Source organism: Solea solea, chromosome 1 (assembly GCF_958295425.1).
Source record: "Solea solea chromosome 1, fSolSol10.1, whole genome shotgun sequence".
NCBI lineage: Eukaryota > Metazoa > Chordata > Actinopteri > Pleuronectiformes > Soleidae > Solea > Solea solea.
The window spans coordinates 5244968-5258581 of record NC_081134.1 but is presented as its reverse complement, the minus strand read 5'-3'; the positions used below and the strand labels follow the sequence as shown (position 1 = coordinate 5258581).

General features: G+C 39.3%; 2 protein-coding genes across 2 annotated transcripts; one reads left to right on the top strand and one right to left on the bottom strand.

Moving 5' to 3' along the window:
* Positions 1-1999: 1999 nt before the first annotated feature.
* On the bottom strand, positions 2000-6488 carry abhd4 (abhydrolase domain containing 4, N-acyl phospholipase B). Its single transcript, XM_058639555.1, has 8 exons — positions 6133-6488; positions 5095-5180; positions 4825-4923; positions 4451-4739; positions 3284-3471; positions 3082-3193; positions 2809-2995; positions 2000-2683 (listed from the first exon to the last, which is right to left on the bottom strand). Exons 1-8 carry the CDS (start codon positions 6174-6176, stop codon positions 2594-2596), a joined length of 1095 nt encoding a protein of 364 aa, XP_058495538.1. The 5' UTR covers positions 6177-6488; the 3' UTR covers positions 2000-2593.
* A 912-nt stretch (positions 6489-7400) lies between these two features.
* dad1 (defender against cell death 1) lies at positions 7401-11116 on the top strand. The gene is made up of 3 exons (XM_058636250.1): positions 7401-7707; positions 9848-10023; positions 10890-11116. The coding sequence occupies exons 1-2, from the start codon at positions 7497-7499 to the stop codon at positions 9976-9978; spliced, it is 342 nt and encodes a 113-aa protein (XP_058492233.1). The 5' UTR covers positions 7401-7496; the 3' UTR covers positions 9979-10023; positions 10890-11116.
* Positions 11117-13614: the final 2498 nt, after the last annotated feature.

Here is a 13614-nt window from a genome sequence, read left to right as displayed (position 1 = left end):
TTCTCTGATTTAATAACTACCATGAGAATATATATTCTCACAGGCTAGAATTTTGGGACTCTGCCCTCTCTAAATGGGACTTGGAGGTTGGACTCCAGAAAGGCCACCAGTTCCACACTGAACTTGAGACAAATACAAAGGCATGAAGAAAATGGTAGACGGTAGACGGTAGAGAAAATGTGTTCAGTGTTTGCTATGAGTACAGTTCTAACGCACAAGGGTGACACACTGAGGAGTGTCACGTTTCATAAGCGTCATGCCGTCAATTAAAGTCACTGCCATGAGCAACAGCGTTGTTGCAGGGATTATAATATGTATCCCAGTTATCTCCGCCCTCACATCAGTAATCGTGACTGTTTTAGTTAGCTCCTCCCTCCGTCGGCTGTGTGGCACACACGCTGTTGCTGGCTGCTCGGCAATTAACTGCCAATTAACTCTCCACTCGTCTTTAGTGAGAGTGTGTGGGACTTCCACGGCTTTCAAGGTCCACACACAGCTCCTGGTCCGACTGTTACTGGCTAAGGACTGATTTCACCGTGGCCAGTGACAGTTAGTAGTACCATTACCACCTCTGTCTCAAACTGGCGCTGTTGCGTCACCTTGCCTGCCGCTGAGTCTCGGTAGAGCGAGAAAGGGCACCACCGTGTGACTGCACTTAGTACTGCACTGACAAACCCATATGTCTTATACACTTAAAATGTACCATTATGCAACATATGAAGCAAATACAGATTGTTATATATGTATATGTATATATATAAATAAATATATATATATACATATGTATATGTATATATATATATATATATATATATATATATACATATGTATATGTATGTATGTATATATGTATATATATACATATATATATATATATATATATATATATATATATACAACTTAAATAGTTGCTCTTTAAATCCTCAGGGGTCAACCAAAATATGACGTGATACTCAGTAAAAAGATAACAAAAATATGTTACATTAACATTTTATTTACCACCTGCTTACAATTAGAACTTTATTGTCTTTCAATAAGCTATTGCTGGAAGGTTGTGAAGACATTTCTACATGTAGCCATGTCTAATACAATCAGAATTTTTTTTTATCAGCTACACTGGTAGATTCCTGCCAGTACTAAGTTCGAGTACAAATACAGGTATAATGTTATCATTTCTTTGTTAGACTCTTGGGGGCAGCAGGAAAATGCTGATAAGGAATTACTTGAGGATGAATGTGGAGCTAGGATTGATGGATTGGATACAACTTATAGCAAGACAGCGAATAAGAGCATTTTCTAAAAAGTCAGGCTCGATTTGTCAAAACTCTAAACAAAGTGAAAAGAGTTAAAAACTATTTTGTCAAAACTGCCAAAATATCTTGCACCTTCTTCCACCAAAACCACAAACACCGCTGATATACATGTATGTCTCACACTCAAATACACACACAGAAGCGATAAATGTAAAACACTCCAATCAAAAGTGTTCATATGCGTATTTTCTCTGCAGCTGAGGCAATGTTACATATTCAAATGCATAGAAGTGTGTGGAAATAAGTTTTTTGTCTTGAAATAGCAACACAAATGTCACCTATTCTACATCTAAGATATCTTAGATATATAGATATCTCTATATCTAAGAATTTAAGAATACACACGGCACTTTGCCTGCACTGGATTTAAATTGAAAGACGTCCAGAGGCAGCCTTGCTGAGAACATTGCTAGAATATGAAGTCATGTCTAGATAGTACGTCCGTCAACTCCCTTCTTAATATAGTCAAGATGACTATAACATCACGTCAAGACTCCCTCGTCTTTGCATTTTGAGGTGTTGGGATGACATCTGATTTTGTAGGGGAGTGTGTGTGAACAATAGTTTTTGTTTGGACAGGTGATTAAATAAAACCCGTTTAATCACATGACACTGTTACTGACCTCTGCTGGCTGGGCTACAAAGTGCAACATGTGTAGATTTCTACACAAGAAAAAACAAAGGAGTGTGTCAAAAGAGTTTTTATTGTCTTCGGTGTATAAAATACAAATGCGTGATGCCGTGTGACGGGTACAGTACTTAATGGCTGATGTGAGACAAAGAATATACAGGAAGCATAATTCAGCGTTAGCTAAATGAATGATAAATGATATATATATATATATATTAGACAGTATTGTTAACCTAACTGTTTTTGTTAGGACAGGAGATTAAATAAAAACTGTGAAACAGCAAATGTAATCATAAATAAGTTTTGTCATAAGGCTCAAATGCCTTTAGAAGAAGAGATCTGTGATCTACCTGCTCAGCCTTTGCTCCTCCTGATTGATGAGCTAAGCTGGAAGGCTAACCCCTAACCAGCTTCTCAGCTCAGTGTCTCACTCTCAGTGAAGCTGCCAACGAGGTAGGCATCGGGGTTTGAGAGTCTTCATTCACGTTTCCCTTTTTTCAGGGTGTAACACAACGTGTTCGCTCGGTGAACTGACTCCCAACATTCGTTTCACAGCAGTAGATGGAAATACACATGAGGTTGCACTGTTAAAACCACCAGGATGAGCCGTCTAGACTTCCAGTTCAAGTTTCCACATTGACACGCGCCGTCAGTTCACGGAGCTGCATGTATTCTCGACCACTCTGTTGAACTCCTGTGGTTGGTCGGCATACACGTGGTGAGAGGCTTTCTCGATCATCTGCCGGGTGGAAGAGATAAACACAGATAAGAGAAAATAAAAACATCCATCCATCTTCTACCACAGAAAAGAAATGCATAAAACGTATGACTGTGATGCTCAAATGACCTTGTGTCTCCACTCACCAGCAGTTTGGTGTGGGCCTCGCTTCTCATCTGTACCACCTTGTCCCCAGACGAGGAGTCCACCCACGAGTATTCTCCATACAGCATGGTGAGAGGCATGGAGGGCGGCAGCAGGTGAACCCGCTGCAGCATCGGCCTCTTAGCCCAGCCCAGAGACTTGGACATGGCACGGAAACCCACCTCACCACTGTGACGGGGACAGAGAAAGAAGGTCAGGCTTTTTCCAGGCATTACGGTCTGCTGATGAGCGTGTGACTTGAGCACGAGCAGTACCTCGGGGTTTGCGCGTTACAGTGGTAGATGTACTGCGTCATTGTGTCATCATCAAACAGGTCTTCAAATTTCCTTTTGAAATCGGGGCGGAATCTGTTCACCAAGCCTGGACCTGAATCAGTAACACACAGTGACATGAGTGGAGGCGGAGCTACGTAGCAACGGTCCTCAACGAGTTGAACAACACCATTCTGCATCTCACCCAGTGGGCCGGCCGCTCTAATCACAGCCAGTGGGTTGAAGTAAGAAACCACCCTTGCGATAGCTTTCACCCAACGGGGAGGGGACGTCCTCTTCACCACCTCTGTCGCCTGACCATGACTCTCCTGGTTCTGTGTCTGCGGTTGCTCTGGAAAACCCCAGGGGTCGACCAGGATAAGATGTGACACTCTGGCAAAACACAACACAAATATTATGTTACATAAGCAGCAATTTATTTACCACCTGCTTACAAATAGAACGTTGTGTTTCATTATTGCTTTTTCCCCCCCCAGCCTCTTGGGGGCAGCAGAAAAGGCGGTGAAGGTGGAGCTAAGTCTTCCTTTTATGTACTGGCAACACAACTGTCCCGTAGTCTAAATGATTTGTAATAAAACTTAGTGATTTCACCCATGTTAGAACAAAGAGGAACACTACAGAGACCGTGTCACATGATCATCTGTTTCTATTCTGACACATGACGCGTGGGTTCTTCCAAATAAGTTTGCACAGGTGCAACGTGAGTGACACTAATTGGTAATGTGTTGCAGTTTGAAGGCCGGTGTTGGTTAAATGATGCAATTTGTGTTCAGAAATGTGCAAATATTTGCTTTAAAATGACATTTGAGTGACAACAGTGGAATTGTTCTCAAAAATTTAGCAGTTTAGAGTCATGTTGTTGTTGATACTCATTCATATGCACAAAGCCCTGCGTAGTGAGATACTGGGTTTTCCCTGGGTCACATTTAAAAACAAAAGGTGCTTGTGTTTTTGTACACGTGGCTCAAAAATGATGGTGCACACTTCGTTTTGTTTTATGACCACCCGTCTCTAAATTGCAAATGAAGACTGACCTTTTTACACAGGGCTTTCTACTAGCTCAAGTGTTTTAGTGCCTGTTTATCTCGTGGGTTTGTTTCTACAGCTGCCTGTGTTTTTTTTTGCCGCCTTAAATTTCATGGTCTTTGTTTTAATCTGGATGTTATTGCTTTAATGTTTTAAGTGCCTCGTGTTTAATGTTTGCACATTTTCTCTGTTTAGGTTTTGTTTCAGTAAAAGCTTATGCTTGTTTTTTATCATTATTATTACATGAGCATTTTTTCTTCTTGTGTATAAAACAAGGAGAAACTTTTTTCGAATTTTCTGTTTCAGTGAGTGTCTGCATTCCTACCGTGACGGGTACTGGATGGCATAGGAGGTAGCCAGGTACCCTCCCAGACTGTGCCCCAGCAGAATCATGCTGTCCAGGCCGACAGACTCTCTCCACTGTTCAATAGACTGGACAAACTGCTCCTCTGCCTTGGCAGCATCTGTGGGGAATTGAGGCCTGGAGCTACGACCAAAGCCCAGGAGGTCAAAGGCATAGACGGTCCGTGACCGGCTCAGTGCGTCTAGGTTCCTGATCCACAAACCTACCCCTCCTCCAAAGCCATGGACCATCACCAGGGGAGTCTTAGGAGCTAGGGGAAAAGAATAGATGGCTTTTGCTATCGGCTTTATGATAATAAACAATCAAAGACCAAGAAGAGGACATATTGAACATACTTGCAGGTTTGGGAGCCGCTTTGTTGGTCAGGCTCAAAGTCCATATTCGATCCTGGTTTGATAAAGTCACAAACCTGGCCCATAGATCATTCTGAAGACCTGTTGTGATCAAGTCAAGAAGATTAATGAACAACAGAACAGAGATTCTGTTGGTGCTGTGGACACGTACTAAAAAAAAAAAAAGTACAGCCTGTGGAGATCTTTAAAATATCAAGTGGCTAATTCCTTGTATTATTTTATTTGATAGTACAAGTTAAGATGTATTCTCACAGCCAAGAATCTTGGCCTCTGTTGTCTTCAAAAGGGACATGGAGGTTGGACACCAGGAAGGCCACCAGCTCCAGACTGAACTTGGCCTGAAAGCACAGACACAAACACAGAGGCATGAAGAAAATGGTAGATGGTAGAAAAAACGTGTTCAGTGTTTGCTGCCGTTGAAGACAGTGCAGCCAGAGTTTGCACTTCTTGTTTGCATACAGCACAGGGGTTACACACTGAGGAGTGTCACATTACATAAGCATCATGCCGGCACTCAACGTCACTGCCATGAGCAACAGCATTGTTGCAGGCATTAATATGTATCTAGATAATTATCTATCTAGTAATCTTTATTTACCTCTCAGTCAATACACTAACTTTTTTGTATTCTTAGTTACTATCTCCAACAAAAACGTGTACAGTAGGTGAGCCATTCCCACTCTTCTCTGATTGGATTAGGTCATGTGACAGCAGGCAGGTACAGTACACGCCCAGGGCTTTTCACCTGTTCTGCATTCTACAGTAATTCAGACTTGGTGAGTCACTATAGCCGAGTCACCCACTGCTCCAGTGACCATTAAAAAGGGTCACAACATTTGCAAGGAAGGGGGCAGATCAATGCTGTTTCAATCAGGGCTGCATATATCATTATTATAATAATAACTTAATCTATCCATTTGTTTCTCACTTTTCTATAGGTTGTGTGGTTAATAATATGTAAAACAGTGTGAGAAAAATTACAACCTCTCTTTATACTAATATTAGAAAAAGGGGGGGGGGGGGGGCATACAAGGGGGCATTTAAAGGCCACATTTAATTCATTTCCCCCCATTTTTGAGGTGTCACGTGGATGTTACACGTTAAATGAATATGTTACGTCATATTTCCTTCCTGTCACTCTATACTCTATATACGTCAATTTAAATGTATTCAGGCAGCACAACGACGTTCAACATACCATAGTTAGTGTGTTCACGGGACAAAGTAGTTAGCATTTTGTCGAACACAAACACACACACACAAACAAACAGCGCAGCAGCAGATACTTACTCTGTCTCAATGTCGTTCTGTATCGGAGCTGTAACAGGATCCATTCTTTGTCATAATCCGTTATTTACATCCACGCAGACAACGCGTTTCTCTCAGTATATGAAGTAAAGTCACCGTGTGCTGCTCCAATGTTTTGTAACTCGAAAATTCCGAAGTCAGCTGATCAAACACAAAGATCGTCTATGGCAAAGATGCATCGTCATCATCACGCAAACGCGTCACCCGGCTTCCAATGTAGTTCATGACGTTCATGTTCAAATAAATACGCTTTATTTTTACTGACATGGAGTATTGTTTTGTTGTACTGCTGCTGTGAGCATGTGTTTATGTATTTAAAAAAATAAATAAAAGAAACTTAACGAAAAGTCACATGGCTCACGAGGCTCTGATAAATAATAGACGAGACACTTCCGGTCCCTCTAAGAAAAAGGTCGAGTGTAGCATCTTTTTCTGTTACAAGGACTTTGGGTGGAAGGTGCAGCCTTTATTCAAACTACCGGCATTTTACTAACAATTAAATTAACTCAATTGATACAAGTTTATTTCTTTCAAAAGTTGACTAAAAAATATACGTTCTTATAAATATAGTTTTGTATCTTTATTTTAGTATTTCAGTAAAAAATGACATATTAATGAATATACATGCAGTTTCTATGAACAAGTCATCTGCATGTACAAAATATTATTGGGTGAGTGTACAGAATAATGTAAGTGGGGAAATGAATGAGGAACAGACACACTGAAAACCAATTTGCAATTTTGAGACAATTTACTCAATTAATTCATCATTCTGAACGTTTATATAAGTTGCAAATTCCGTGCCACCATTACCCAAGTGTTGCTTTAGTGTTTTATTTATTGTTATGCTAATGATGACGATTATTATTTTTTTCTAACCATTATCTACAGTTGCAATATCCTATATCTTTCCTCAATTTTATACATTATTTAATCACAACACAGTAGAAGTACCCACGGTGCAGACAACTTGCGTATACATCACTGTGATAAAAGAAAGAGAAGAAAACTACATTACTATTTATATAACTTTAGATGTATGTTTTTAGTGAACAAGTATAATATACAGAACCAACAAGGTATACACTGATGAAAAACAGCACATCGAAATACACAGGCAGTATATAATAAATCATTACAAAAATATAGTTTAAATAAAAGACAAATTAATAAGTCAAAGATGGGTACAAAAAAGGTAACTATAGTATATTCCTATTCGGAATATATTTCGTGTAACACGGAGGCTGCTTCCGGTTGGTGAGGACACGTCACTCTTTGAGCCGAGGAAGAGGACCGGTGCTAACTCCGCTTTCCGACACCTTAAACATAAAATACACGGTGAAATCATGTCGAATTCGGTGATATCGGTTATCTCCCGGTTTCTAGAGGAGTACACCTCCACCACGCCCAACAAGCTCAAAGTGGTAGACTCGTATTTGCTGTATATTCTGTTGACAGGAGCGCTGCAGTTCCTCTACTGTCTGCTCGTTGGTACCTTCCCCTTCAACAGCTTTCTGTCGGGCTTCATCTCATGTGTGGGCGCTTTCATTCTCGCAGGTAATTATATATACATATATATGTTTGTTTGTTTTTTTAAATAAAAAGGTTTATTCTTTGACAGTGCACCTATGTGTGTGTGCAGCAGCAGACACAGGTTAGCCGAGTTAAGCTAACCGAGCTAACAGTTTCTATGATTTGGTGGAAGTTTGTCAAACGCATCTTGATGTCGCCCAGTGTACAATATATAAAGCAATACTTAAACATCACGAGGAATCGGACCTTATCATTGGCGCTCCCCTGGTGCCCTAATGGTCGAAATACCCTCTTTAGGCACAAGATGCATGCTAAAGTACCCTCCAGGTCCCCTTTTACACCTGGCATTCAAAAGCCTGACAGTAAAACTCAAAACCAAACTACAACATAAAATAAAAATCTGTGAAAAGATAATTGGTCAACCAATCATAAGTGATTTTTATGAGGCACACAGAAAAAGTATAATCAGCCTAGTAAACTCCATCTATTCTGACTCCTCCCATAATTGGTGAATACCAACGTCTCCCCTCAAACAGACAATTGCGAATTCCCATATTTAAACAATATATTGAACAATGATAAAGTTGTATCATATCGTAAATACACCCTAGGACAGATTGGTATCTGATCTGCATAAAAACACTTATACACTCATACGTCCCCTGTTAATACCAGTTGTAAATGCATGTGGAGAAGCGCTACGTGATCACAGGAAATGCATTCTAATGCTAGGTAAAGGGGGCCCTAGAGGCCCTACTGGTTGCCATTCATATGTGACCTCTAAAGAAAAATATACATTTCAAAAATTGTTTCTAAAGGAGTTCCTTTCTAGTGTAGAAAGTGCCCTTACAGCTTTGTTTCCTATGGGTGTTCTTCCAATCAAAGAGGGTGCCGATACTAAGTTCCCTACTGCCCCTACATGACAGTGTCCCAAAGGGTTTCCTCAGAGGAAATGATATTCAGCGCTTTATAGAAAATCCCCATCTTGGTCGTAGAAAGCGCCCATTTAATGTTTCACAATAGGTGCCCTTTAATTTTTGCCCCTGCCTTCCCAAATGTCTGTGTACGCCACTGGACCTAATACAGTATTAACACATCTTGTGATACGTAGCTCACATAATACATTAGTTGTGGTGAATTTTTCATTATCGGGATAATTGTGAATGGGGAATATTGTTAAGATTTTACGTTTGATCATCAAAGTCATTCATTTTGAAGTTCCTCAAAGGGGTGCCTGCATCTTTCCTGGCATTCCAATTCGATGTGATGTAGTGTTGCACGATATTGGACTTTTTGCCCATATCAAATAAAACTCAAATCTTAAACTATAAATAAAAATTATGGATTTTATACCACTTCAAAGACAAATATTCAACCTTTTTGTGAAAAGTGAACTTTGACCCTGGATTTCTCTTACACAGCAAAAGTATTTTATAGTACTTGTGTATGAGTAGATAGACATAAACAGATAGACAAATATTCAAATTATGTCTATTGAAAGTCGTTAAAATCTCAGGAGTAACTAAATAATCAAGTCATTTATTTTGAAGTTCCTCTGGGGGCACCCCAGAGGAACTTTTTTTGGTTGCAGGCACTGCAACCAAAAATGTTCCCACTCACTAGAAAAAGGTTTGACCAAAAGACTCATGTGACGTGTCTATTAGTAAGACAATAAAACATACTACACTAGTGCAGAACATTAGTTTTGTTACATTTGTACATTTGTTGAGTAAGAAGAGTTAAACATTTATTATGCAGGAGCACTACAGGTTTCAATGTGTAGCAATCATATGAAACATTTTAAAGGGTAGCTGAGTAAACAAAATGGTTTTATATGTTTTTCATAAAATAAAGATGTACAGCGGTACAATGTGCCCCAGTGGCCTAATAAAGTGCAATGCGTTGCAATTAACAGTGTCTGCCAGAATTAATTTCAGTCAAACTAAATGAAATTCCAGAAAAAGAAATGGCCTGAAAGAGTTATTAAAACACATTGGGGGGGGGGGGGGGGACAAATAAAATACAAACAAGGATGTTATCAGATCCTATTTTACAGCCATCAGTGTGTTATTATTTGCTGGCCTGCATCTCTCTTCTAGTTGTTAAGCAATACTATTAATATAATATTATGATATAATATAATATATTTTTTTTTTTCTTCCAGTGTGTCTTCGTATCCAGATCAACCCACAGAACAAAGGAGAGTTCATGTCCATCTCTCCAGAGAGAGCCTTTGCTGACTTCCTCTTTGCCCAAATTGTCCTCCACCTGGTTGTGATTAACTTCATTGGCTGAAGCAGACATGGACCCAAAGGGACAGTGCCCCCCTCCTCTTAGAAGGTGTATATTTCACACATACATTTATCATTTTAGAGGTTAATAATGTTATAGTCTTGAAATGCCTAATTGTTGTTAAGTACAGTCAGAATCTTTGACTATTAGAGTCTGCAGGGATGTGAGTGGGTATAGCACACAGCACAGTCTCTCGTAGTGCTTTCAGACAGTCATGGTTCTGGTTCTAGTGCCAGTGCACCATGGTTCTGTTACCTCAGAACCATGGTGCTTTCTGGTGAACCAGCTCGCATTCGCACCAGTTTAAGAAGAACCAAATTGGGAGGATGGTACTCCACATTAGGCGGAAGTAAACAAATCTCCATACTTCTCCTCTACTTTCCTCTCGTCTTCACAGCCCAGAATATGACGCATGACACATCCACTGATGATGTCAGGGCTTTTCAGATTACAAACCTTTTTTTTTTGGTTTTTGATTTGAACATTCCGGACGGTTCAAAACTAGGTTTGGGAACTGGAACAGGCAATGGAGCCCTGCCAGTGTGAAAGAGCTGTCAGAGGACAGTAAATGGCCTTTTACACAGATATATTCTCATGAAATAAGACACATACCCTTGTCCTATGGGGTCTCTCAGTAACATTAACTGTCCTTCCAAAGTCTTGGCTTAAATCTCAGCCCATCAGCTCTTGATAGTACATTTGATAAGGAAGACTTCAAGCTTACTTCCTCTAGGGAGATCCACATGATACCACATATTGCTTTTGCTTTGCTTGAAAACAACGTTATTACATTTTTAGACTAGCAGACGGGGGAAAGGTCGTACTCTGTTTTCTTGTTTCCTGTTTCATAACCTCGATGTCACTAACCTTACCACCTCTTCTTTTTTCATTATTATTTTTTATTTCTTTCAAAGATCCCGACAAAGAAGTCATGAAAATTCCCCATCAAGACATGATGCTGCGTCTGATCTTGTGCCACGATCCCACTGTCAACTCTGAGTTAGTTGTATCTTGACACATGTGATGCAGTACAATTTTCATACTGATAAACTGGTTGATTTCTTTCTCTTTTTTTAATGTAAAATTTGTAAATCATTCCCTTTTTGCACTGAGGCAAAGAAATAAAAAAATGAAGCCGAAATGTGTTAATCTTGTTAATACTGAACAGCTTTTTCTATATAGAAGACAGAGCTGTTTCTCTATATATGCTCGGTCTAATTTTTAAGATATATCTGATTAAAATATTGTCTAAAAATAAATTACCAAAAAATTTAAAATTTGTATTTGGTGTAAAGGTAGATTGTACTTTTTCTTAAAGCACAAACATATTTCGCCTTTCCATTTTTCATCAAACAGTTTTTTATCTGCATCAATCTTTTACCTCCTGAACATTTAAGGATCATTTGTGGATATTTCTCAATCTGCTTAATCTCACTTGTGGTAGTAATTAAACACTAATGTAAACACTATTCTATTGGCGGGATGCCGTCATTTCGCGGATAATAACATAATTGCCATGCATTGTGAAAATGTAGTTTATAATCAATGCACTATTTAATGCAACATAGATTTATTATAAGGCAACTTTTTTTTAAGATCAATTAAGCACTCGCAGCCACATAAAATGATGTGGTTGATACTAACACATGTATATTAGCGAAACAGGCGTTGTATAATACCGGCAGGCCAACTCCAGTGGTCATTCGTTATGAACGGGTTCGAGCTCGAGGGTTGCGGTACTGGTTTCAGTCCTAGTTATTTTCAGCGGCGTCCCTGCGCAAAGTTAGAGGGCACTTCCTGTGTAAGTGTAATTCTGTCTGCTGTCACCAGGGGGCACCTGTTTTTAAAATTGAATATTTTCACATAGGCAGCTTCAGGGAAGGACTATCATCAATCCTAGCAGGTGTGGTTCAGATCGGACAAGGATTGGCAAAGTTGTAACAGTTTTTTTTTTTTTTAGTATTTTCTGCCATCATTCTGCATTGTTGTAAAAAATGTACAGTTTTCTGCAACATGGTCGTCTTCAGCAACTAGCCATCATCCATCCTACATCCAAATGCAGCAGAGCGAGCACGTAGCATGGTCCGAACTTCATGGTTAATCCAGGGCTTTTGGTTTGGGTAAGTCCTGCAACGTTTTGTGGGTACAATGTTTTCCTCACATGTACTGATGTAGCCCGTTACACTGGAAGCATATTCCTCTAAGTCCACAGTACAGTCATCCCTCATAGCAGCAGCTTTAAAAATGTCCCAATTTGTACTCCCAAAGCAGTCCTGAAGCAACCAGGGCTGCCCTTGCTTCAAATCAACCAATGAGAAGCGCTCTGGGTCCCTGAACTTCTGGCCCCACTGCTGAACCTGAAGCGTGCGCTATACAAGCACATGCTTGCGCAGTTCACGTGCAGTTCAGCGATACACATCATTGCAGGCGCTGGGAGGATATCTCGGCCGGGCCCCATCAACTGGAAACAAAGGACGCACAACATCCAGCACAACCATCTATTCACATTCACAACTACACAATGTGTCTACAGTTGAAATTGCATTCATCAAATGTTGAATTTATTATTAATTTGTGCTCCATGACATTTTTGACACAGGAAAACTTAAAAGCTCATAATCCTCCTATGCACAGCAGCCCCAGAATGCATTGTGCGTTGGTCACGTGGTCTGGCGAGCTCAATAATATGATCATGAGTCTGCAGCGAAATTTACATTTGTTTTTGAAAATGTAAATTTGTTTTTGAAAATGTAAATTAGTTTTAACTTTTGTTAATTTTTTTTGGTATTTCTTAAAGTGTTTTACAATTTGTAAATTTGTTTTGGAAAATGTAAATTTGTTTCGAACTTTGTTAATTTGTTTCTGTATTTGTAAATTTGTTTAAAGTTTTGTAATACTGGTTTGCACTTCCAGGCCACCGTAGAATTCAGATGATGGGACTCACAGTAATATGTTTATGGATACCAGCACACATTGGGGTTAAAGGGAACGAAATAGCAGACAAGGTGGCAAAAGCAGCAACAGGACATAATAATATAGATTTGGCAATAAAATTAAGCAAAACTGAAATGAACAGCATCATTAAACAAAAACTAAAGGAGAGATGGCAAAAACAATGGGAGGAGGAGAGGAATGTTAGATGGTTTTACAGTATCCAAAGAAAAGTGGGAGTGGCTAGGCACACGGAAAGAAGCAGGAAAGAGGAAAATATAATATCGAGGATCAGATTTGGCCATACAGGATTGAACAACACATTATTTCTCATCAATAAACACAATACAGACAGATGTGATCACTGTGGGAAGGAGGAATCCATTCATCATGTTATAACACACTGTCAGAAATACCAAAAAGAGAGAAGTAATGATTAAAAACTTGAGAGACATTGATGAGGAATTGGAGTTGGTAGATGTATTGCGGAAGAACCGGTGTGAGTGTTACAAGATATTACTTCAGTTTCTTAAACCACAAAGTTGATTGGGAGGATATAGGATGTGTGTCTGTATATATATGTATGCATATATAGGTTTTTTTTGTGTGTTTTGTAGTATGTATATCTGTATATATAGATAGATAAATATAATTATTATTTATTTTATTATTTTTACTTTTAGGTATTAGTTCAGTTAGATCAACATT